Below are 25932 nucleotides of genomic sequence, written 5' to 3' on the forward strand. Positions count from 1 at the left end.
TGCCCCGCCCCATCCCGCTCCTCTCGTCTCGCCTGCTCCCGCCGCCGGGCCGAGGCCCTGGCCCGGCCCCTCGCCCCCGGGCTCGGCCGTGCGGGTCCCCTGGTGGCCTGAGGCCCCGCGGGACGCCGGTCTTCCCTTACACCAGCCCGCGGGCGGCGCGGAGCCAGCCCTTGGGCCTGCGGTACTGCGGCTGGGATCCTCTGGTGGAGGGTCCCGACCGGCCTGGCTGCTGGCGGCGGCTGCTCGCACCGCAGTTCGTTATGAGGTTAATTCGGTTCATTTTCGTCTAGCTGCTGCCTTGCAGATCCTGGGTGAAATCTTGGCCCCTTTAGCATAGCTTGTGTTGATTTCAGGAGGGCCAAGACGTAGACGGTGGTTTTCAGGCAGGCTTGTCACTTACCTATTCACCCTTCCAAGGAAAGGAGGAAATTAAGCAATATTATATAAGCCACCAGAGTTGTAACTGTTCAGTGCTGCTTTATGCCAAAGTTGACTCTTTCATTTATAGGGAGGGTTGGCTTAAGGAGAAACCAGATTAAATGAAACCAATTGTCCTGGTTTCAGCCGGTATAGAGTTAATGTTCTTCATAGTAGCTAGTATGGGGCTATGGTTTAGATTTGTGCTGGAAACAGTGGTGATAATGCGGAGGGAGTGAGCGAGCGGCTGCATGGTGCTTGGTTGCTGACTGGGGCTGAACTATGACATTTACCCAAAGATCAATTGCACTTCTCCTTCCTCTCTGTTCCTGCCTCTCCCTCTCCTTGACTCTGATGATTTACTTGTATCAGGAACAGTGTGCTTGTGTCAGCACTGGTGTGGCCAGCAGGAGCCGGGCAGGGATGGAGCCCCTGTGCTCGGCCCTGGGGAGGCCCCATCTCAAATCCTGTGTTCAGTTTTGGGCCCCTCAGGACAAGAGGGACATTGAGGTGCTGGAGCGTGTCCAGAGAAGGGCAACGGAACTGGGGCAGGGTCTGGAGAACAAGTCTGATGAGCGGCTGAGGGAGCTGGGGGAGTTTAGCCTGGAGAAGAGGAGGCTGGGGGGAGACCTCGCTCTCTGCAAGTACCTGAAAGGAGGGTGTAGTGAGGTGGGGGTTGGTCTCTTCTTTGAAGTTACTAGAGATAGAACAAGAGGAAACAGCTTCAAGCTGCATCAGGGGAGGTTTAGATTGGATATTAGGAAAAATTTCTTTAACGAAAGAGTGGTCAGGCACTGGAACAGGCTGCCCAGAGTGGTGGTAGAGTCGCCATCCCTGGAAGTATTTAAAAGATGTGTAGATGCAGGGCTCCAGGGCATGGTTTAGGAGGCCATGGGGGTGTTGGGTTGACAGTTGGCCTTGATGATCCTAGAGGTCTTTTCCAACCTTAATGATTCTATGATTCCTGATTCCTTCTGATTCTGACATGGAGGAGCCTCACAGTTGTGCTCTATTCCCCCTACCTACTCAAAGCCTGGCAGAAGGTACAGGAATAGATGATGTGTAGCCTCCCATAAACTGGGTGACATTGCTACTCCAAATAGTTCACAACTAAAACTAATCACTCTTCAGAAGAGATTGCTATAAGCTTGTGACTAATGTACGTTCCACTATTTAGCCATTAATTATCTTTAAAGAAGGATTTGTTAGGCATTGTTATGACTCTAATGGAGCTCAACCCACTTTTTAATTGGTGGAAAATTAGCCATCAAGGAACAGGGAACATTTGATTTTCCAATTAAATCCTTCTGCAGTTTGGAACATGTTTTTGTTGTAGAGAGATGTGCCTAGCTGTCTGAATATTGCTTGGGCAACAGGCAGAAAGATCTATTCTTGAGCTTGTCACACTAGCACTTATCTGTTTTCCTCCATACAAATTGACTCTGAATAGGTTTATTTTGTCCCTGTATCAATAATCAATAGCAAGATAAAACGATGAGGAAGAAAGACAACAGACCAAGCTGAAGGATACTACAAAAAGCTGAATTGAAAAATGGGGGCCATATTCTAACAAGTAAGCAAAGACAGACTGACCTTACAATTTAATGTGGAAACTACATGATAGGAGCAAGAAAGAGTTGCCAATGATGAAGATCAAGAGGGAGACATGGGAGAGTCCTTGTGATCAGCCGTTGCTCACTTGAGCTCCTTGCTACAGCTTTTCAATGAAGTCGTCTTGCAAAGTACAGCATGTGTGCTGAAGATGTCAGATCATATCTGCTCACAGGCCACACTCCTCGCATATGATTTCCCTTCTCATGCTTTCACAATGTGGCAGTGACATGAAAAACAGGAGAGAAGAACAGATACTATTTCTCTGTGAGTCTACTTTTATTTTCACCCTAAAATGTTGGAAATTAATGTTGGATCCTTGCTTTGGTTACATTCCACAGGGGTGGAGGGTGCAGGAGGGAGATGATTCCAGCATGGCAATGTTCAGTTTTATCCCCCTGCTCATAGTAGAGAGGGCTGCATAAAATCCCTGTAAAAATCTAAATTAAAAAGAAAACAAAAAAAGTATTCTGTAATTTACACATGAACTCCTCTGAGATTTCAGAAAGTGTCCATAACTACTACTTATACTAGAAGAACATACCACCATACTTCTCTCAATAAAGCCAAAACCAAACAAAAACCTGTGTCACCCCCTACGTTACAATGTTACACTCCAAAAGCAGCCTAAATTGATGTAATTCTGAATATTACCTCATCTATACGCTTCAACTGAGACTTCTCATCTTACTGGTTTTGTTGCTAAAAGGTTGTGTACTTCTCAATGGACAGAGAAGATAATTTTTACAGTTACCAGGAAGATACAATAATAATAAAAAAAAATAATATTCTGACAAACATGGGCTTAGGGATATACATGTATATTTGCATGCCTGACATGCTCTCTCCTTGGATCTAAAGTAACAGGTATAGCCTACTAGCTTTAGTCCCCTGTACCTTAGGATGCTGAAGCAAATACAGTTCTAGCATTCTGCCTACATACACTCATGGCTAGGATGATTCATAGTCACATAGTTTCTATATTGAGACTAGTGAACATACACAATCACATGGACTTCAGAGCAGTGCCCATCACCCAAGTATCCAGGACAAGCCTTTCCCTTTTCCTTCTAGACAGATGTTCCACTCTCTAGCCAGGCTGCTCACTTTTTTCTCACATTTGTTTTGAAGCACTGCTCTTTAGATAGCCTTTGCAGCTCATCCAGGGACTCCCAAGAGCACACTTACTGACCCTGTCCATAGCTATACTGCATGGTAAACAGAATTAAGGTAAAACATGCCAATTTTCACTTGCTGCCTAAACCCAACACAGAACCCAAAGCACCTCCAGAACTGATCAGAAAAAGGACAAAAGAAAGTGGACTATTCATTTCAGATGTTTTAGTAGAATAATAAATACAAACACAAACTAACAATTTCCAACCATGTGAACAGAGGTAAGACACTGGTTTTAACTCTGTCTAAAGGAAAGGATGATTGCATGGTTTGGTATCTTTCCTAAGGACTAGAATTTGCCACTTTTACCCCCAAAATTAGTCATGGAGATGTTACAAGGAAGAATTTGTAACTTCTGGAACTACTGTCGGTTTCAGCAGAGTCTTAATGACTTTGCTCAGAGCTCTAGCTACTTGTGAATGTAGTAATGAGAGAGGATACAAGCATCACACCAGTTTGGACCTCAAGTTATTACCTCAGGCAATAACACAATATATTAAACCTATGTTGAAGGCGTGATTTTGATTCGCCTTTCCCTCAAATACGTTCTTGTATTGCTGATACCTAGAAACTGTAAATGGTACATCTTTGTGTCAGGAAACCTACACAAGAGGTATGTTCAAAGCCAAAAGTGACTTACCAAACTAAATCTCTGCAGGTATTTTGATATCTTCAAGAAAAAAATCAGGCTACTGGCCAATTTAAGGACAATAATTTCCATTCGCCAAACAGATGTCAGACACTTATATAATGTGTTAAAAGATAATCTCAGTGACATATTGTTAATCAGTGAAAATTCTTTGTTACAAATCCTTTTACTGCACCTGTGTCTGAAGAAGTCAAAAGAAATTATATTCTGTAAGCTTCATTTAGTTGATATCATCTGGTACCAGTGCTGTTTAGAAGCACTGCAATGATATTTTCTTTTGTTGTGGCATGAGAGGCTCCCAGTTCACCATGTTCTAATAGGGCACTGAGTGAAGATCATTTATCTGCTTGGAAGTCAGCAGGACAGTGAGGCCTCTGGGTGTTACCATAATATAAGTAATGACAAAGCAAAACCATGTTGATTTCTGTTTCATCACAAAATATTTGTGATTTGGTCAGGAGAACTCAAACAGATTTGAGGCACATTGTTAGACAAGTTTCTGTATTTTAATCAGTATACATATAATAAACTGCAGGGCCTTGGAGAGGGCAGGAGCTGCCTTTTTGTTCTGTGCAGCTCCTACAAACTGCATCTTGGCCAAAGGATCCTCAGCAGGACCTAAAAACTGTTAAGTAGCAACAGTTCTGGTCATTAGGTATTCCACCCATTTAGAAAAAGCAAACAAACAAACAACATAACCCACTATGCACAAGAAGCAGAAATAGAACCATTAATGAGGTAGGACTCAAATACTAGAAATAAAAGGCACGGTGCGTTTGAGATGCAGATGGCTGAGATGCTGGTCTGTACAGGTGGGGAGTAGGGCATATCCTCTTCAAGCTGCTGAACCTTCCAGGACAGTTCTTCCACAGCTGAGATGAGGAAGAGATATTTGCTTGGTAATCCCAGAGTTTATCAATCACGTCTACCACCATTGGTGCCTCGTCATCTTTCCTGGACATCACTGCCAGTGAGCTTGCATATGAGGATGGTGCGCTCTGTACAAGCTTCTACCACAAGGGTCATGTGCACTGGGCTTCATCTGGATCTTTGGATGACTGTTGATCGTCCAGGTCACTATAAATCCCTCAGGTACTGGATACCTTTCTCCATGGTGGGCCATTTTCCTGGGCGATATATAACATCTTCCTTGAAGGGATACGTTTCTCTCACACCACACAGGAGTTGCCTCCAGAGGCTGAGACCTTGTGTCCCTTTTCCAATCACTCTGTCAATGCCCCCTTCCCCAGAAAGGGATCCCAGTTGTTTGGCTTCCTTACCCTCTAATTCCAGGCTACTGGCCCCATTATCCCAACATCAGAGCAGCCAGGTGATAACGTGCTCACCTGAACAATGGCCAAAATCTTTTTGCATATCTCGCAGCTCACTCAAGGATAGGGATCGGGTAGTTTCCACCTCTTGTACAAGATCTTCCTCTACCTCCTCCTCTCCTTGTGCTGGCCCTGCTCTTCCATCATGTCTTTCTAAGTGAGTTGACTTTCTCTTCCAAGATTTGTTCTTGTGCATAGGGGTGACTGATACTGGCATGGGTTGATCCTCTGGTTCAGCTGCAGTGCATGTCGTCGGGGTTTGAGTGGCTGCAAGGCCTGTCACAGGGGTTGGATTAGCCACAGTGCGTGCTGCTGGAGTTGGAGTGGCCGCACTACGTGTCGCTGGAGTTGGAACAGTCTGAGTGCCTGTTGTTTTCCTTTTCTTTGTCTTCTTAGGTTCAGAGGCCTTCTCTTCCCCTTGGGAGCACTGAATAGTGTTGAGCAGGGCTTGGTACGCATGGGCCAGACCCCAGCATGTTGCAGTTATCCGTGTCTCTGTGGAGTTCCCAGGGTGACAACATACTTCCTCCAAATACTCTACTAGTTTTTCAGGATTCTGCATTTGTTCAGGGGTGAAGTTCCAGCACACTGGAGGTGCCTACCGTGCTAGGTATTTGCCCATACTATCCCACATTCCCTGCTACTCATAACTATCGAGCCTTGGGGCAGGTCTCTGGATGATATTCTTAAATTGCTTATTAACCTTAGACAAAATCAAAACAATCTGCCAAAGAAATACCAACAGATGTATCTTAACTACCCAAGGATGTTCAAGATACTGAAAAGTTGTTGTAATGAGGGAGGAGGCACTATAGAAGATGGTAGCTAAGGTGCCGTTCTGTATTTCCTCCATAAAAAAAACTCTCAGAGGAGAAGGTATAATTGCTAATTGTCTCCATGAGGTAGTACCCGATGTACAGTAACAGCCTCAATATAAACTTCAAATACCAAAAAAACCTAGAGGCCAGTGTTTTAAAAACAACTCTTCCAGGCAAAACATGACTAATCACTGCAGAGCACAGCAGACCACAAAAACCGACACCAATCTTTAACAGGCATAGCGAATACAAGAGCATGGTGCAGATTGGATAAACTATTATAAAGAGAGTCTATGCTGTGACCAGCAACTGTTATTATCTCAAACCCTTCGTGCCCCACATTGGGCACCAAAAAGGTCTGTCGTGGTTTAGCCTCAGTCTGCAACCAAGCACCACGCAGCCGCTCGCTCACGCCCCCCTGGTGGGACGGGGGAGAGGATTGGAAGAGTAAAAGTGAGGCAACTCATGGGTTGAGATAAAGACAGTTTAATAGGTAAAGCAAAAGCTGGGCGTGGAAACAAAGCAAAACAAGGAATTCATTCACCACTTCCCATGGGCAGGCAGGTGTTCGTCCAGCTCCAGGGAAGCAGGGCTCCATCACGTGTACGGTTACTTGGGAAGACAAAAGCCACCACTCCCAGCGTGTATCCCCTTCCTTCTTCTTCCCCCACTTTATATACTGGGCATGATGTCATATGGTATGGAATATCCCTGGGGTCAGCTGTCCTGGCTGTGCCCCCTCCCAGCTTCTTGTGCACCCAGCAGAGCACGGAGAGCTGAAAAAGTCCTTGACCAGTGTAGGCGCTACTTAGCAACAACTAAAACATCTCCACATTATCACCACTGTTTCCAGCACAAATCCAAATCATAGCCCCCCCCATACTAGCTACTACAAAGAAATTTAACTCTATCCCAGCTGAAACCAGGACAGGAAACCAGCCAGATCCTACTCAGAAGGAGACAAAGAAAGGGAATATCATTCACATTTTCTGTGCTCGCTGTGGGAATTGTACTTAGCCATCCAATTCTCTCCTGAAAGTCTAATTTGTATTCCTGATCCCTGTGCTGCGGCTCAGCCCTCCAAACACTCTGCTTGCTCTTTGGATATCACATTGATCTGTTGAAAACTGAGAATAGTTCATTCAATTTGGGCAGCACTGAATCTTCACAGATTTTTTTAAGTATTCAGAAAGTTGTGGGAAACAAAAAAAAAAAAAGGGTGGGGTTTACTTTTGTCCTTTCTTTTTTTCCCCATGATGTTTTGTGTTCACTGGTGAAGGTAAGAAGGGGTAGAAAACCAAACAAAGAGAAAAAAAGACCCTTGAAAAATAAACTCATTTTCAGCTCCGAGAGCTATTTAGAAAAATAAAAAAGAAACTGTTTTCTATAACCAGTTACCTTTCAAAAAAGCACTGAACAGTTTTTAACCCACTCTATCTTCTCTAGCAGAAATACTTTTTCTGATAGGATGGACACTGAAATCATGAAGTTATGAAACAATATAAAACATTGTAATGGCTTGTGGCAGAAACATTTTAATGTTCCTCGTTCCAAGGAACTAACATGTAGGTTTGCTTTTCTTTCAAATCACAGTAGGATTTTAAGGTCAATTCCTGTATTGATTTTTTGAATATCTGCTGTGCTTTGCAGATTTTTCTTTTGCTGTGGACTGTGTTCTCTTCCTGTGGGCTGGTATATTAATAGTACTTGATTTTAGGGACTTTCATGAATCATGTTGCAGGCTACATTTAGCTATTCCTAACTATTACGATACATAAAGTTTTGAGGCAATCAAATGCTATGGTAGTGGAGGCCAGAAGAAAGAATTAGGGGAGAAGATTCAAAGGTTTGAATCCTTAGGAAATCACAAAACATGTATCTGTTACTCACCTGTGCGTTAGTTCTGGCAGTATAAATTTACAGTATGCGTATTTACTTTATAGCAACATTTTTCAGGCTTCTTGAATTAATGATTGTTAATGTATGGAGGAATAAATCATATATTGTGTTAAATTTGTTCTTTGTTATTATTGAAAAATCCAGTGAGAAAAGTGCAGCAAGGGAAACGTTGATAGGCAGAGAAGAGCCCTTTTGGTGTATAGCACTACCCGTTATGATGAAAGAAAGAACCCTGAGCTGGATGAAAAAGCAAAGTGAGACTTCTAAACTTTGCCCGAAGGGACCACGCTTTGTGTTTGTCTCTGGTGTGACCAGTCACTTTTCAGTGTGTGTTGTCATCGTGCACTGGGTTGGATCGTGCTGCCTGTCCACAGCAGGTTTTTTTTATGGATGCCCTGGAGATTTTACTGTTGCTCCAGGAAACAGAGTGCCAGCATGTCTTAGGAGAGCAGCAAAGTGCAGGTGTTTTGATGCAGGGTGGTACCAGCTGGTCATTCAGGACAAAGGAAGATGAAGGGCAACGGACAAGGAAGAGGCAACCAGAAGAGGAAAAGCAAGGCCCTAAATGGAGAAACAGAAGCAATCACCTACTTCTATGGCTACAAATGTAATGATTTTGTCTACTCTGCTTCAGGCTGGAAAGCAGTTATATCGCCAGGTCTGATGGTTTTCTTCTGAAAAATGGATCCTTGTCTTCACAGAGTGATTAACAGTGGTTCTGAGCAAGTGGGAACATGAATTATGCCATAAGTCTCCTGATATCCAATCCCCTTACACATCAGTTGCAGTGGCAAGCTATGGCATCTCTATACATGTTCCCAACCTCTTTGCTTCTTCAGTCATGCCAACCACCCAGATCAGCTTCATCCCCTTACAGCTGTGTAGAACATCAAGGTTAGAGAAGCTGAACTGCACCAGAGTTTTTCCAGGGGCTCCACTCACTTCAGCCCTTCTGAGCTCTTTATCACGCTGTCTCCAGCTATACTCTAGCCCTAGTATTTGTTGATTGCTTTCCTTCCAAATCAGGCTGATATTAGTGAACATATTTTTTATTAATTATGTTAACATTCCATTCTTCATAGAGTGCTTCTAGTACTTCTAGTATTGGTTTCCAGTTATGCTTGGACTGAGATCAGCAATGTAGAAGTAACTACATTTCTCATACTATTGATCGTTATCGCTGATCTGTCCTGGACTCCTGGTTGGTGCTTACTGATGCACACATCTGTGTGTTGTTACCTCATCACACTCTTCATTTTAAGAAGCATTCAGAATTTCAGTAGGACATCTCAAATCTCTGAAAAGGAGCTAAAAATGTATAGGAATTGCTAAAAAAAGATCAGTATTAGTTGCATATAACACATTTTTGAACTTGCGTTTAAAATTTTAGTGTGCTAAAATAAAACTACATCATTTATCAATGGTGGCTTATTTTTAATTGCTCTCAGCACCAGACTTGGTGTCCTTCATCTTCTCCCACCACAGTCATCTCACTAGTCCTTCTGAACATTCCTTTGCTGGCAAAACACTCCCCCCAAAACCATGAGTGTCTCCCCACAGAAAACCAACCTTAAACCTGTTTTGAAGCTTGCATGATGAAACAGTTATGCAAACAAGGACACCCTAATAATCACTGCCAGAGTCAGTAAAATTTTGTAAATTAACTCGTGAGCTGCCCTTCAGCTCCTCTGAGCTTCTGTACAGCTTTTCCCTCCCCTAGAACAAGTGGAGTTGTACGGGCCTGGGAATTGAGTACGCCCTCACCACAGCGCTGCGGTGCATCAGTGCCACCCTGTGCCACTGGCAGATTTTTTTAAGCATTGCATCCCTGAGAGCTGCCTGCAGACTGCTGGCAAGGCCAAGGCACGGCTGTGAGGAAAGCAAATCAAGAAGCGTACCATGTTCCCAGCACCTCCCGGGATCACATTTGAGAAGCAAGATGGTTATAAGCAGTACAAGATGAGGTCAATGCTTATAAAATGCTTCACAAGATCCAAACTATTGATCACTCTTATATATTAACAGGTGATTCGCTACAAGCTGCCAGCAGAGTCCCCAAACAGCCTCTGTAAGAGGCATTTGGTTAACATTGTTTCTTATATTTTTAGGATACATTCTTCAAAAATCAATATAGACTTACAAAGAACAGGATCTCTGGAGCAGAAGATACTGGGCAATTACATATACATTCATTACAGACCAAAAAAAAAAAAGAACCACATTCACTTGTTACAAGATTCTGTAACTTTCCTATATAAGCACTGCCCTCTACTGCTCAGGGATTTTCATTAATGCACATTTAATTAAAAACCCGAATAGTTTCAACACTGTTCTTTTCAATTAAAATGTTTGTATAGGCTTGCCTGTAAGAAAGGGGGTCTGGATCTTTTTTCTTGAAAGAAAAACCCTGGTTTATAATTTTTTACAAACATAAACCACCTGTGTTCTTATGTTAACACAGAAAAATTACGTTTTGTCCAGCACATAGTTCAGAATAAGCTGCACGCATCTTCTCAGGCAGAAAAGTGGTAGAGGAAAGCACATTTTCAAGTAATTGCACCTTTCAAAACTAGCCCTAAAATCCTTTGTTCTGAACTGTGACACAGGAAGGCAAAGGAATAGAAAGATTTCAGATTGTGATGATGCGATGGTAGCAAAAGAGTCAGTGTTTATTCCCAAAGAAAAGGCGGTGCAATCTATTCAAGCTGTATTGAGTAAACTCTTGTTGCTATTTACCTGTTAATTACATTTTCCTGAAAGCTGTAAGGTACAAAACATGTGGGAGCAAGTTGAAAAAGGCTAAGAGGGCTATCATCACCCTCCTTATAGAGAACTGCTGTCATGCCCCTGTATGACATACTGCGGCATATTTGACGTATGTCATAACTTACTTCGGCACAGCCTTCTTTTAGAATATGATTATGTTCATTTCTGCTATTATCTCTATAGAAATTAAAGAAAAAATCATGGGTGCAGTAGCAAAGGTACTGTAGCAGAATAGGAGGATTGCAGGCGTTAAGTCATGACTGGGACTATGCTGGGTCTTAACGAGATCACAAGGCTTAGGTGTTATTTTAAACTTTTTTTTTTAGGGGCCTAAACAGTTATTTGCTGGAGGAAGTTTGAGCTTAACTTTGTATCTTTCCCAGGTGATTCCCACTTACAAAGATGAAATTTGGAATGTTGAGCCAATAGCAAATTTCAGCACAAACCCAACCAATGGGGAAAACCGAAGCATTAGAAATGGCCTGTGTGTCAGGTGGCATCACTTACACCTTGGATGGGCTTCTGCTTCTTAAAAGAAAGGCCTCTGCATTACTGAGACTAGGGCAGTTTGAAGACTGTGGTGCTGGGAGAGTTTTAGTTACTGAGAGTTGTTTAGGCTTTATTTTTTTTTTTAAGCATTTTGCAGGTAATTTTTTAAAAAGTTTTTATTGTGCTAATCATAAGGACTTGTTGATATTACCTGTAATGTTGCTTTGGGATTGTATTTCTATTTGGTGTAAGTAGTGGAGTGTGGGAGAATACTGGTTTCTAGTGGTGTTGTAGTTACTTAAAATATTCATTTGGTTTGGGTAGCCTTCTAAGTCAGGTTAATGGATCTGCTGCCCAGCATACAAATGTGTTTAATGTAGGTAAACCATAATGGGCTTCTTAGTAAACAAAAGATAAATATACTTGTTTTCCTTTGCTGTATCTCTTATTTTAAAAGAAAAGCTTGATTCAGCTGTTAAGCTTTTTTGGGGGGAAAAACCTCATTTTCTTTGTCTTTTGCTAGAAGCTTGCTCTGATGTGTACTTCCTCAGTGGAAGGATGCTAGGGTAACTTGGCCACCTAGGTGGAAAGCAGTGTTTGTCATAGTTTAAGAGTAACAGCATTTGCTTTGTTAGGGCCCATGGTAAGAGCAACACTGATGTTGTGGAGCTGTGCCTGATGATCAAGTCTCTCTGTTGCTTTTCTGTGTTCTGAGGGCAAAATCTGCCCTGCAGACTAAAAAATTGCATACTCAAAAGTTTGCTTAGCTTGCAGAGTCTGCTGTGTATCAGTGACTAGCAGGGTTTTTTCCTTCTGTATGGATTTTTCTTTAACTCAGCAACATAGTTCTTGAGTAATTACTTTGTTCTATTAAATAGAGCAGTTGCTAAAACAAACTTTTAGGGCCTTTTTTCCTAAACCTCTGGTTTCTGTGATTATTATAGAAGAAAATTGTAGTTGCTAATGGACTTCTTCCTTGCTACCTCTTACTAAAAGGCATGCAGTTGAGCAAGCTTGCTTTTGCTTTTAATATATCACTAAATGTGTAGTATCTATAAAGGATGGATTATATTCATGCTGGCTATGGGTCTTGCAACTAAAATGCCTTGTAAAATTTTTCCCCTAAATGTACTGCAGCACTTAACTAAGAGGAATAGTGCTTAAGAGGCACTCAGACCACTCACATCTCTGAACAGTCTCTGTGACTGTGTTTACCGCAGAGTAGCGGCTATGCACGTGGTCTCCACCAGATTGGTTTTTTTTACAGTGTGCCTATGTGAAACAGTGCACTACAGCAGTTATCTACTATTTTAATAATGTGCTGTCCCACCTCTGAAACACCCCTTTTTTTTTGGGGGGGAGGGGGAAAACGTGTGCATATATATAGTTTCTTCAGTATTTGCCTGCGTGATGCTTTGGGTCTGTGTGCTTATAATGCTTAGCTCTGATAACCAGTAGATTGTTGGCACTTCCTTGGGATGAACTGGCCTGCTGAGTTAGGTGGTGAGAGGGTTTTCAGGGCATTTAATTTAAAGAATTGATTTGATTGTACCTACCACTTAGTCACACATGTAGTGACTTCACTCTAACGGAATTCCTTTAGAGTGATGGGTTAAATTGATCCGATCCTCAGTTGTGTAGCTGTGTGACCTTTTGCATGTGTATTTGCCAGCTGTATAGAAAGTATTAGAAGCAGTAGCTGCGTTGCAATTTAGCTTACTTGCCTAGAAAAGGGCTATTACCTGAAGTAGGATGAGGGCTTGGATAATTGGGCACTCAATAACTTCTTTAATTTCACTCTTCCTCATGTACAGAACTACCACAGGCAGAAAATGTCTTTCCTTTGATCTAAGGGCATCTTCCTATAGAAACTGGACCTAATTATTTTAGACCGTGTCCTGGAGAAGTGATCTTTTTACAGAGATATTTCTATATATTCTAGAAGTTTAAATATAACAAGGTTATGAAAGTCTGCTGATAGTCTGTGTAGTGTTTGGCTGTAAACTGAACGCTATGAGACACTTTGGGTGTGGCTGTTCTCTGCTTTGTTATGGCATGCCTTCTTAAATCTGTTTTGGGAGGGGGCAGCAGGGTCTTTTTAACATTAAATTAAAGGCTGAGCAAAGTGACTGGGGACCCAGATCAGATGCCAAAAGCTGGATTGGCTCAGCAAGGGAGGCAGCACAGGTTTTGCGCTCCCCCTCCCCTATCTGTTCTCACAAGCATCTTTCCTCTAAATGTGCAGAGGGGCTCAGAAAGTGCTAGTCTCTTCCTTTCAGACACTAGTGAGGACTCAGCAAAAGTTCACAGCAAAGTACAGAAACACCAGGTCTCTGATTGGGCTGCAATTCTGAAACGAGCTCAGCTTTGTCAAGACCCAGAGCTTTCCAGAATATGCATGGGAATGAGGAACAAATAATGCAGGGTGAGTGCTGCCTGATGCTGGGAATCCAGCTGACTGCTCTGGGTTACCTCATCCTCTCTTTCAGAACGAGAACATGGGGGACATGACACCAGTGGAGGAGACTGAGTTCAGTGCTGCTTTCGGCCAGTTGTTTGACTCCAGCATGAGGAACGAAGAAAGAAGACTGAGGACTTTTTGGCAATGGCCAGACACCTCTCCTGTGTCTGCCCAAGATTTGGTCAAGGCTGGTTTTTTCTTTGTGGGTCCAAGCGATGAAGTACAGTGTTTCTGCTGTGGTGGTGTCCTGAAGGACTGGGAACCGGGTGATAGCCCACTAGCAGAGCACCAGAAGTTCTTCCCTTCCTGTGGATTCATTTGTGGTGAGGATGTTGGGAACGAAGAGATGCCTCCTCTTCAGGAAACATTTGACGATGTGGATGGGCAGTTCCTCAGTCTTGTGCAGGGAATAGACACTGAGGAGGCAGCCCCGCCCAGTGAACCAGTATACCCAGACATGGTAACAGAGGAGATGAGACTGTCTACGTTTCAGACCTGGCCACAGCATACTGACATGCGTCCTCTGCAACTGGCTAGAGCAGGATTCTTTTACACAGGTAGGTACCCCGGGGGAATACTTTTTTACTCTTATTCAAGTTAACTTGTGGAGGTGTTCACTGTTTTATTGCTTGCACAAACACTTGAAAGTATGTGTAGAGTAGTTAGAAACCACATCCTTCCCTCAGCCTGTGCTGTTTCAGTTGCTGCTTGTTCAGAATTCACTTCTACGTAACTCCTGTTTGGGTACCGAGGGCTCCACTGGTAAGTCCATTCCCTTACCAGCAGGAGTGGAAAAAGTGACCTGTTTGAAACAATGTTGTACTGGCAGAAAAGTGTGTGCTTTAAGATCCATTAAGCTTATTTACTACTTATTCCTCAAAAGGGACATGAGGCACTTGACATGTCACATTTTGTATAAGCTCTGTCATGCACTGAAGCCTTCTCAAAAAAACAAATGTGAGTGAAACCTGTAGGTAGTCACCATGTTTGGATGTCACTGGGGCTTGTTCCTGAAAGGACCCTGGGCTTATAATACAGAAGTTTAAAAAAATACTTTTTGAGGAAAATAAGCAATATTTGTTGTTATAAGCTTGTGAGTATCTATATAACATCATTGTTTCCCCTTGAGAAGGCTTTGCTGGTTAGACAAGAGGTTTGAATAAGTACTCTTCCCTGGATGGACCAGACAGAGGAAATATTTACTCTAATATTAATACAAATGTTAATGCTTGACTGTAATGAAATCTTGAGGGGATAATTCTTTTTTGAAAGCTAATAATGTAGTGTTACAAATATGAATTCTTCCATATGAAGGAATGTCTTCATTTTGTATTTGTACATCAAATGGAGACATGGAAGGAAGTGACAGGCAGGGTCCACAAACTAAAGCCCCTCAGCAGAAACGAACCTGTGCAACCTGAATGTCTCATTGTTGAAGTAAAATTGAATTGCTCCTTTTTTCCACTTAAGTACTATTTGTTGCTAAAGATGGGAATGGGAAAAAAACAGCCTTAAATGTTGTGATAGCTGGAAAAAATCTGAGATGTGACATGGTGAATGACATGCACATAAGAAAGCCTGTCTAAATAACTGACTTGTTAGTTAGCTTGAGTTAGAGGAAGTAACTGGTTAGTTTACTAGAATATCTTGCTAATTCTGCAAGATCTTCACTCACACTGCATAACCTGCATCTTGCTATAAATCCAGTTAATACTAAGAATCTGTACCTGTCTACTTGGCACACAATAGCGGGGCTAAAGAGCATGCATGCCTAAATGGAAGAGCATCATAAGCTCATATGCCTATCTGCTGCTTTTGTCTCTGTGTTAGTTTCAAGGCACGCAAGACCAGCATGGCCAGAAACACAGAATAAACTATAAAGTAGTGTCTTTAGCTAAAAAACCTGTGTTCTGTGTTGGACTTGGTTTATTACTTGCAGAGCAGCTGTTTAAGAGCCCAGCCCAGAGGCTTACTTTGGGGACTCATTAGGCAGCAGCAGTTAGACGTGTCACTCCCCTGCAGTCACTTGAGTAGGAGAACTCGAACTGAGCCCTTGAGTTAAGCCAAACAGTAGTTCAACATGAGAGAGTTTGGAAGATGGTGTCTGTCACCCAAACTCACTGGTGGCCTTTACTGGCATTGTCATTGCCCCTAGGGCAGCGTGTTTGTAGGCAGTTCTTCTTTACAGTGTTTGGCTTTAATTTTTTTCCCCCATGATGTCTGTGGAGAGAAGCACAGCAGCAGGATGGGTAGCCTGGGACCATGTTGTGGCAAATGCTTATACCTATGAGACAGAAGCTGTGTACATCTGACAGTGCTTGCTGCTGGTTGTGGTGTATTGTGGTGAGGAAACAAAGTGTGTTTATAGGTATAATTAATTACAGCTTTAATCTAAATGCAGACAAGATGGCATTGGATAGGTATGTGCATACACAGGAGCTACGGTGCTTGCATGCATGCGGCCTGTTAGCTTGTGACCCGGTTCTGGAATCATCTCAACCAGCCGCAGCTCTTGGAGTTCCAACTCTCATTGGATTTCCTGCCCCTGTACAACTTGCAGAGCATTGGTAAACTGTCAAGTGTTCATCTGTTCTGTCTGGTAGCCTGTGTTTTGTGCTGAATCATTCCCCAGGTTCTCATCCAGGGCTGGTAAAGCATACAATGACTTGGAGGTCAAATAATCTCTTGATGTCTCTTTCAGGACGAGATGATATAGTGAGGTGTTTTTACTGTGATGGAGGTATGAGGAACTGGTCATTTGGAGATGATCCTTGGAGGGAGCATGCCAGATGGTATCCGGGGTAAGTCAGTCTGGCTGACAAATGTCCCTCATAGCAAGACAAAAATACATGCTGTGCATTCCACACTGATCTCTCTTGTAAGATAGAAGTACCCCCAGTTGAGAGGCAAATGAGTTGCTGGGGTACTGGTAATAAGGACTGCTTCCAGGCTCTGTTATTGCTTAATTCTAGATTTTTTCTACCTAGCTAGAGTAGGTGAAAATGTAGTCAGATATGTTCAATCATGTTTAACTACATAAACTGTTGCAATAGTCTGTAACCTTCTGGAAATCCCTGAAATCTCAAGAGAAATGTTTTGAATCCTCAAGGCCAAAGTTGCACAGCAAGGGACTGTCTTCTGATCCTAATAGTGGGTCAAGATAGAAAATGTGTTTCTAGGTCGGCCACTTAGTCTGTACTGTCTTCTAAAAGTGCCTTTCTCCTTCTGTCCCCTCACATGTGGAAAAACCCAAGATTGGCCTGAGAACCTAATTATTGTATCTTTAACTCCTCTCGTTTCTCCTTTTCCACCCTCCCCAAAAAGTAGTTGATATCTCTGGTGTCTCTCTGCATGTTATCCCATACAATAGTTCGCTGACTCCAGGACAGTCGGCTTCAGTTCCTTTAGGCTTTTTCTCTGACATTGCCACATCTTGTATTCTAAAGACTGATTTGTCCCTGGAGTGTTCTGTGTTAATGGTGAAATAGTGTGGATGATGGTTGTCTAAGCTGTAACTAGCTTTTTTAGAAAGAACTGTACAAATAGAGGTGACAAAGTCTAACTATTTAGAACCTTTCACTTCAAAAGCAAAATCAAATGTTCAAGCTTAGATAGAATGGCACAGTTCAGACCTGAGATTTTCTAATTTGACCTAGAGTTCACCATCTAAAAGGTCAATTAAAATCACTTTCTCTGTCAAAGAACAGCTTTGGTTTCTACTACTCTGAGGTACAGAATGAAAGATATTGTAAACCTTGTTTTTCTGTAGCAGTTCTTGTGGGGTTTGGTTGTTGGTTTTTCTGTGAACCGGTCTATTATCACATTTTCTGTAATCTATTCTGAAGGATTGCAACTGGGCTCCTCTTGGGCCAAACATGAAGACTGAATTAAGGCAGGGGGATCATGAGCCTCTTACTGTTGCTCTTCATGCAAGGAGGGGGTTAAAAAAAGACCATGATATTCCCTTTTCTTTAATGAATAGAGAAGTTTGCTCATAATCTGATAGCACCTTTTGCTTCTAAAATTCAGACTACTACTGCTACTTTCACTTGAGATATCCTGTACTAATGTATTTAAATCTTTCTGCTTATAGGTGTGAATTTCTGTTGCAGTCAAGGGGGAGAGAATTTGTTAGCAGTGTTCAGGATTCCTTTTCTAGCACCCTGGTATCTCCAGTAAGTCATTAATATTTTGTATATAGTGGGTGGGGGTTTGGTAGGTGGGGGAGTTTTGAATACATGCTTCTCCTCTGTGACTCTTCTGATATTTTCAGACAGATTCCTGGGATCAGATCGAAACAGATTCCCAGGATCAGATCGAACCAGATTCCCCTTTTTCCCCAGGTCAGTGCTATAATTAAACAGTGTCTTGTCGTCTGTTGAAAGTGGTATAGCCTGCCTTCTACCCACCTCAGCTACCGTGTGCTCTGTAGACACGGTGTTTGAGAGATGCTTTGGTATTCTAGAAGCTGTTTCACTATTCTTGGGAAATAGTCTCTAGCACAAGAAGCAAAATTTTCTTGCAAGAACAAGCCTCTTAGTCTAAGGCTGGTAACACTTAGCTAGCTGGGATAATAATGTGACTTTTGAGTGCTTGCCTAACTTTTCTTTGATTTGCCCATGTTCTTGACGTTGTTGTCTGTCTGTAGAGTCTTTCAGACCGGCATTTTAAAACTATGGCATTTTAAACATACCTGACAGGGGACCAGAGAACAGCTAGAGGGTCCAGTTGTTCATGAAAGTGTTGATTCTGGGGATCTTTTCCCATTCATCGGTTGCTTCTGGAAATTTAAGTAGCTGAAATTTGGCTGCCATAACTGGAAAACTGATATTTTTTTCCTCATTCTATTGAAAAGCCTATCCAATAGGATGAGCTTAAAGACTTAAGTCTTTGAAGGGTCTGCCAGCTGAATTTCCCACTTCTGTCTTTAGTGATGAATGGTTGAGCTAGATTATGAGGTAGGAGAGACTTCAATTGGGATGTTACCACTTCATCTTCATGAAAGCAGTTTTGAGACTTCTGAGATGTGAAAATAAAGATAAGGATTCTGGGCTGGGGCCAAACATGGGAGACTTGGTTCACTGATACAGTAGAATTAACAATCCAAAATTAGTCTCTTGGCTCTTATAAAATTGCTTTTGATGACTTTCTTGTGAATTTTGATTGGAAGTAAAAACTGTAAATCTGGATGTTGGTCTAGCTGTATAGATAGCTTGAGGAATAAACAGCCTCAGGGAGTGACATACTTTTGGCCCAAAGTTCCGTCTTTTTGGTTAAGTATCTACTTGCTGCTTTACAGATGATCCTCTGAGGAACTGGGAATTGCAGGCTTTTCCTTCTCTGGATCAGTATACCATAGTGCATAATGTCCTGCAGATGGGCTTTGACGCCACCTGGGTGGCTAACCTGGTAGAGAATAAATACATGCTGACTGGGAGTTTCTACCTTTCTGAGTCTGAACTGATTTCTGATCTGCTTCAGCCAGACTGGGCAGAGAGCAGCAGTGCAGAGGAAAGCAAAGGTATGCCTGACTTGCACACCCACGTTCTTGGTGGATGCTTAACCTCTTATTCACTTAATCTTGAGCACTGTTGTGTCCTGAGGGTCTGCCTTCTCTCTTCCTAGGCTGGAATTAAGAGTAGTAATGTATGCAAGCCTGCCTTTCTTTGAGAGGCTGAAGAAGGTTTTGCTTTAAAGAAACCTAAAAAAGCTGTGATTATTGGGACAGAGTAACTGTATCTGCCTCCAATAGCCTATGGTGCAGATATCCTCGATATTTTCTGCTGCTGTTAGGCCTGCAGTAGCAGACAGCTGCAGGATGTGGAGGCTTGTGCACAAACTCACATCTGATGCAGGCAGAGGCAGTTGTCTGAAGCAAGGCTTCTAGGATGAAGAAGTACTCCAAGGCTATTTAAAATAGAACCAATGGCTTGATCAGAAATAGCTATACTGCTTGTTTGTTTGGATAATATATATTCTCAACTTATCTATATCTGTCTTGTGTTATCTGTTTTTTGTGGAGTCTGTTTACCAAGTGAGGTTTATTTGAAGATGCAGTTCCACACAGGCTTTCTCTGGTAGCCAGCCTGCTTTCCAAAGCTCCTGTCTCCATATCAGTCTGCTATCTCTTTAGCTAAGGAAAAAAAGACTTCTACAAAATTGAAAGTGTGATTAAATAGTAGCACAGGAGCAGGAATGAGCAGCTGATGGCTCGTGCTGTCTGACTGTCTCCTCAGCAAAGCTGAGCTGTCTGTGATGTGTACATGTCTTGGTAGGGAGGTTAACACACAGAGTGACTGAAGCACCACAGAGAACACCAGCTTCACTAGGCTGTGTGTGAAGTTAACAGTGGAGTAAAGAGCTGTTTAAGGCTACTGAAATCCAGGATATTACATCTGTTTAAACAGCACTGTCTGAAGGAGGAAAGGGCTAGCATTTAATGCCATCTTCTTTCCTGGTTATGCAGATGCTGCTCAGGGAGAAACTGAAACATCAAGTTCAAGAGAAGAAATGCAATCTGTGCAACAAAAGGAATCAGGTGCTCTGGGCTAACAGTGGTGAAGTTGAGCTTAGGCATAAGTGGGATGATTTTTATAGTAATGGTATCGGTGGTAACTGTATTCACTCACTTTTTTAATCCTGAAGGGGAATGTGTGTTCTTTGAATAGTAACTGAACATAGTGACCCTTATTCAGGATTTAGAGTTCTACTGTGAAGCAGGCTGTTAAAAAAACCCTCAGTTTATTGGGATACTTTACATATTACAGTAAAAAATGTTGATATCTGTCCCTGCTCAGTCTTCATATGAAGATATGCTGAATCTTGTGTAGATCAGCCAGAGTGTATAATAGCTGTAGTTTTTCAGTTTAAATGAAACTTGCTTGAGAGGTGCTTTTGCCATCTTCACAGTTGGTATCTGAACAAAATGATGCGCAAGTTGCAGTGTGACTTCCTAAGATGACAGGGCTGGCACTCCAGAGCTGTTATAATGCTAACAGTTTGGGTTTTTCTTTTCTTTTTTTTGGTAAAGATGGGTCTCAGATGAATGCAGAAGAACAGCTCCGACGCCTGCAAGAGGAAAAGATGTGCAAAGTGTGCATGGACAGAGATGTATCTGTTGTGTTTGTTCCTTGTGGTCACCTGGTAGCTTGCAGACAATGTGCCCGCAACTTGAGATTGTGTCCTATCTGCAGAGCAGTCATCCGGGGAAGTGTGAGGACTTTCATGTCCTGAGCCATGATGTGCCTAAGGGGAAAGATAAGTCTATACAACTTGCTCATAACACAGCAGAGGAAGAAAATAAGTAAATAGTTTGATGCTGGAGCAATCTTACTTGCAGGGTAGCTTGGCATATGTGTAAACTTACTAAATGTGCCTCCTATGCACAGTATTTCTAGTAAGAGTTGCTGGTTTGCTGAACTCTTGCTCATCTTCTTGTAGGACTGCTCCAGAAAAACTCTGCTGGCTTCTCTTGTTCTCCAGAAAGAGGCTTTTGTTGACACAGATTCTCCTCCAAATTATTGCATTCTCAAAAGAATCCCTGCTCTATTGAAATCAAGGGATATCTTCAGTAGGTTCTCTGGTTCTCTTTCTCTCATCTAGCAGTTTAGAGATTATTCTGCTAGGGTTGATGACTTCTTTCAATAAGTCCGAGTCAAAATGGGAGTATTTTTAATACAAAATGCATTCTGTTGAGACTTAATACTCAGCATCAATATATTGTCGGGGAGGGACAATCTAGCTTTTTCTTCTGAGCTCTTTGCTGTCTTCCCCCTCTCCCCCCACTGCCCTATCTTGTTGAATTGTCAGCAATTGACAGAATGTTTCAGTAATACTCAAATCCACATAACTATGTGAAAAGCCTGGCCTGTTGTAGACTCCCCAACCTCTTTTCTCTTAGCTGATCTCCCTAGACAGAAGTGGAAGGCTCTTTGATGGTCAGGGTCACTAGATGATCTCATGGAAGCTTCTTACAGAGTCTCTTCCCTGGCTGTTGGGTACTGCCCTACTAGAAGATAACTACAGAAACTTATGTTTTAGGACTTGTTTGCAGGCTAAACTGATGATTATTCTTTTAAATGGAACATTCTATCATGTAGCCAAAAAGAGAAAGTTTTGTCAATACTATAGCTTGTTAACTGCAGGGGAAAGGAAATGTTTTTTAAATCAAATGTTGTTTTTCACTGAATAAAATGTTGTTTGCTTACTCAGACCTCTGTAAGATATCTGATTCCAGTGTAATGCCTTACTGAAGCAGGGGGTGTTGTGGTGTCCTAAGATGATAGAGCAGTGTCAGGTTGTAGATCACTTAACTTTTGTCCTTCAGTACTACATGGGCATGAGTGAGAGAAGCAACTGTTCTTACCATCCATTAGCTTCCTTTAGAATTCACAAGACAGCGTGTGGCTCCTCCAGACTCCCTTAACTTCAGAAGAACATGTAAGGATGTGGGAGCATAAGGACCTGATATATGAAGCTGTGTAGGTAGGGAATAATTCTGCATCTGAACTTGATGCAGAGTTTTAGTACGTGGCTCTTGAACACATCTGTAGAGAGTGGAGCACCAGGTCTGGAGTTGCTTCTGTTTGGTTCCAGCCCTGGATACTGAACAGGATTATAGGCTTGTCTCTGAGTAACTTTAAGGGGTCAGTTTTCCCCGGGCCATGTGGGAGGGCAGATCTCTTCATCCTTGCCTTCAAAGAAAGTAATACTCTCTTAGCAAAGGAGAGAAATTACTAGTTGAGCAGTTAAATTCTCCAACTCCTGGAGGAACTGGTGAGTCTTTGCCAGACAGCAGCTTTTATAGGCAACAGAATTGTACCACCATGCCAAACTAGATGTTGTGTCTGGGTTCAAGCTATCATTGGCTTTATTTTGCCTCTGTAAATAACAGCAAAAGCTTACCATTTCAGTAGATGTGCTAATCTGAGGAGGGGAAACAAAATCAGCTCAGATTTGGAATAGAGTTATTTCCTCCTAAACTTTAGCTCAGTGTCACTGAAACCTTGCCTGAGCAACAGGACTACAAGGCTGTAAATATACCAGCTATTTCTTTAGCCGCTTTTATTTAACATGTGGAAAATTGACTTGTCCACATTTGGAAGGGTGCAGCCATTTTTTCTGTGGGAAAATGTCCCTTCAGAAAAAGGTACACATCGTTTTTTGACTAGCAGTCTCTCAAGTGATGCCTATCCCCAATAGAGGGCACTCCTAATCTGGCGATAAGGGAACCCACTGGAGCAAAACCTTCCCCTGCTCCTTAGTCTTACGGCATGTTGGAGAAGCAAAAAAACCTGGGAGCCCCTACCCTAACAGAACAGGGTCATTGCATGGCCTTGCAGTATTTAAGAGCAGGTCTAGCACAAGCAGACCAGGAGGAAGGGTTGTCAGAGTACAAAGGATGAATGGCTCTGCTAATGAAAACTAGAGGTAATTAAGTGTGGAATATGATGCTTAATAGCTTATCTTTATTTTCTTCTCAGACTCATTTCCTTATTTATGGAAGTCATTGATACTAAATATTATAGGCTTACCTGAACCTTTATTTTACTTCTAGTAAAAGATAATTACTTGTGTTCATAATAACATAGGGTAGTAGTTATGAAGCTACTCGGTCATCCCACTTGTATTTATTTAATCAATATTTACCAGTGAGTATTACAGTCAGGAGGCGTGCCATTAAGTGCATAGCTTGATGCTTAGTCTCTTTAGAGTATTTAGCAAGTGTTTTTGTTCAGTTTTATTAGTAAATGTGGTGTCAAGGCTTGGTCAGTTTGAGAGGTATAGTGTTAAAAACATGCAGACCTCAGTAATTCAAAGAGTTTCCTTCTGACTTCATACTACTATCTCTAAGAATTCCCTTCTGAAACAACTAGTAAAATGTTGCAGCTGTTCAGAGCTGAAACTGTGCTTTTTTTCCACCATCTGTGCTAAAGTTTGGTTGCACTCAAACAAGGCCAATAAAGAATGCTGGCGTCTGAATAACACTTCTTTCTGAGGAAAAGAAATCATATTGAACCAAAAAGTGTAAAGTCAGTGTTTTCTGATGAGGGAAGAGAAGATTAATTTCAAAGGCCCCAAATAAATGAAGTCTCCCATGGAACAACCTCATTGACTACAGGATATGTATTCTTCCATTCCTTTTTCTGCCCCTCCAGGGAACATCAGGTGGGTGAGTAGGAATGAGTATAATACTGAAATGAATTGAATCAAAGAAGAGGTGGAGAAAGTGCGAAGAGGCTGTGCATGGACAGTGCTGTGCAGACAGTCTAAATAGTGTGGTAGCTTGTGTTCCACTGATGTGTATTTTTTAACCTGGTAGTGACACAATATTGACTAATATGGGAGGTAGTTATGTTTTGTCAGGCAGAGCTGTTTTAAAGGGGGTTGAGCTTTTTCTTCCTCAAATGATGAAACCTACTATCAAACCAGCAACTGTCAGCTGTCTCTTCTGCTGGGTCAGCAGCTGTGGCTTCTGCTGTCTAAAAGAAGCCTATAGAATACCTATAGAAAACAACCTTTTTACTTGCAGCTGTACCCGATCAGAACTCAGGATGTTAGGTTGCAGTGGGTATCTGGAATGGAAGTTGCACAGAAGCAAAAAAACCCAATTCTCTTAGTGCTTATAATTTGGGGTTTATAGAAGAGGATTTTGCTTCCAGGGCCCTTTGGAATGGGACAAAGAAAGGTGCATCATTCTATCTTTGACTTACCACTTAATGTTTTTATTTCTTTTAATTCTTCCCTCACACATCCCCTCCCTAGCATGGCTTCTAGCTTGACTCTTCTGAAAAGCATTAGTCCAAAATGCCAAGTAATCTCCAACAGATTAGGCAAGACAAAGAATGACAACAGCACTTGGGATGTACCAGCCGAAGAATGCCACGGATGGCTGATAAGCGCTCTTTCTCTGCTTGACATGTAACATGCTGGGAGATGTAGCTAACAAAACTGACATTGTTTCTTGTTTGCTTGTTTTAATTAACTGCTGCAGCTTGTCAATGCAGCTTAATCACACTTATATTCCTCCTTTCCTTCAGCCCGTTCCCTCCCCTCAAAATTATCCTGTCACAAAACAACCCTTCATCAGGGTGTTGCCAGGCTTGTGCCTGGAATAAGCACGGCTGCTCAGTGAGAAGGCAGGTTCAAAAGCATCTGTGATCCTTGAAGAACTAGGCATTTTCCAGTATCCTGCAGTAGGTTTTGGCTGTGTATATAGTTACACCAGTGTTAATTTAATGTAGATGGGCAAAGCCAGGGTAAGCTACAGCTGCTCTGAGAATGGCTTGGGATCTTGAAATGGGGCTAAGCTCCATGCTGAGTAAAGATTTGGCGCTTGTACTGGTTTTTAGCTGTTCAGCATTATAGGAGTTACGTCACAGAACACTGAAATCCAGGACAAATGCCTACTGCTAAGGTGCTGACCATGTCTAAAGAATAGAGAATGAGGAAGGGAGTCCTGGATGGGGGGTGAGAGAGTTCTCATCTATAACTTAATTAAAAAAAAAAGCCTAAACATAAATGTAAATAGCCCCCACCTAGTTCTATACAGGCAGGGAGCAGATGAAGTTGTGTTAGGGGATTTAGGCTCTCTTCAGAACAAGGGAAAGGAGAAGGGGGAAGAAGCTAACTACAAAACATGAAATGTCCCAGGGTGTTATACAGTGCTTCCTTCTTTATGGATCCATGGTGCAAGGAAACAGCTCCAACTTCAGCTGTGTCTCCTGAGAGAGTTTCTCAGTGAACTTGTTCTGCCTGAGGTCTTCAGGGCTGTGCCATTTGTTGGCTGGTACCACGAGACCACTGTAAGAATGGTTCGTCAGGGCACTTGGAGTATTAAAAACCAATCACATGGCCATTCTTCAATGTACATTCATTGCGTTTGAAAAGACGATGACAAAAAATGGAATGGAATTCACCATCCTGCATTTCCTCTGCCAAAGATCCAGGCCCCAGGGGATTGTTTCCTGCAGCACCTTTGATGGTGGAGTGCAAGGTTTATCCATCCTCTGGCTCCTCTTTATTTACGCAGGCCTGTAGGGGGCAAAAAAAAAAGTGAAGGCAGGGCATCAATGTGGAGCAAGTATGAAGCTGGTAACAGAAATAGCGTGGAAATAATGAGGAAAAACATTTTTTTTTTCTTCTCTGATCTGGGTTTTTAAACATGATTGACTACAGATGAGGAATAGGATTGAGAGCTCAGAGGTAACGTGGTTAAGTAGTCTTCAAGTCTGAAATGAATGTTGTACATACACCAGACCTGAACACACTGCAGTTAGACTAAGGAATGGGTATGAGCCAAAGTGTTAGATCCTC

The 25932-nt window shown here is 42.3% G+C and overlaps 2 protein-coding genes across 4 annotated transcripts in view; one reads left to right on the top strand and one right to left on the bottom strand.

Moving 5' to 3' along the window:
- Nucleotides 1-10: 10 nt before the first annotated feature.
- BIRC7 (baculoviral IAP repeat containing 7) lies at nucleotides 11-20850 on the top strand. Of its 2 annotated transcripts, none has more exons than XM_064465396.1 (7): nucleotides 11-265; nucleotides 13646-14174; nucleotides 16319-16418; nucleotides 17711-17792; nucleotides 17891-17960; nucleotides 20084-20155; nucleotides 20648-20850. In XM_064465396.1, the coding sequence occupies exons 2-7, from the start codon at nucleotides 13655-13657 to the stop codon at nucleotides 20848-20850; spliced, it is 1047 nt and encodes a 348-aa protein (XP_064321466.1). In that variant the 5' UTR covers nucleotides 11-265; nucleotides 13646-13654. The 2 variants fall into 2 exon arrangements, with proteins under 2 accessions (XP_064321466.1, XP_064321465.1); XM_064465395.1 differs by lacking the exon at nucleotides 11-265 and adding an exon at nucleotides 1054-2295.
- Nucleotides 20340-25932, bottom strand: part of NKAIN4 (sodium/potassium transporting ATPase interacting 4) — a 56680-nt gene continuing 51087 nt past the window's right edge. For both annotated transcript variants that reach the window (XM_064465399.1, XM_064465397.1), the window contains one exon: nucleotides 20340-25650. In XM_064465399.1, coding sequence (XP_064321469.1) covers nucleotides 25637-25650 — 14 coding nt within the window. In that variant the 3' untranslated portion in view covers nucleotides 20340-25636. The remainder of the gene's footprint in view (nucleotides 25651-25932) is intronic.

Source organism: Phalacrocorax carbo, chromosome 14 (genome assembly GCF_963921805.1).
Source record: "Phalacrocorax carbo chromosome 14, bPhaCar2.1, whole genome shotgun sequence".
Taxonomy (NCBI): Eukaryota; Metazoa; Chordata; class Aves; order Suliformes; family Phalacrocoracidae; genus Phalacrocorax; species Phalacrocorax carbo.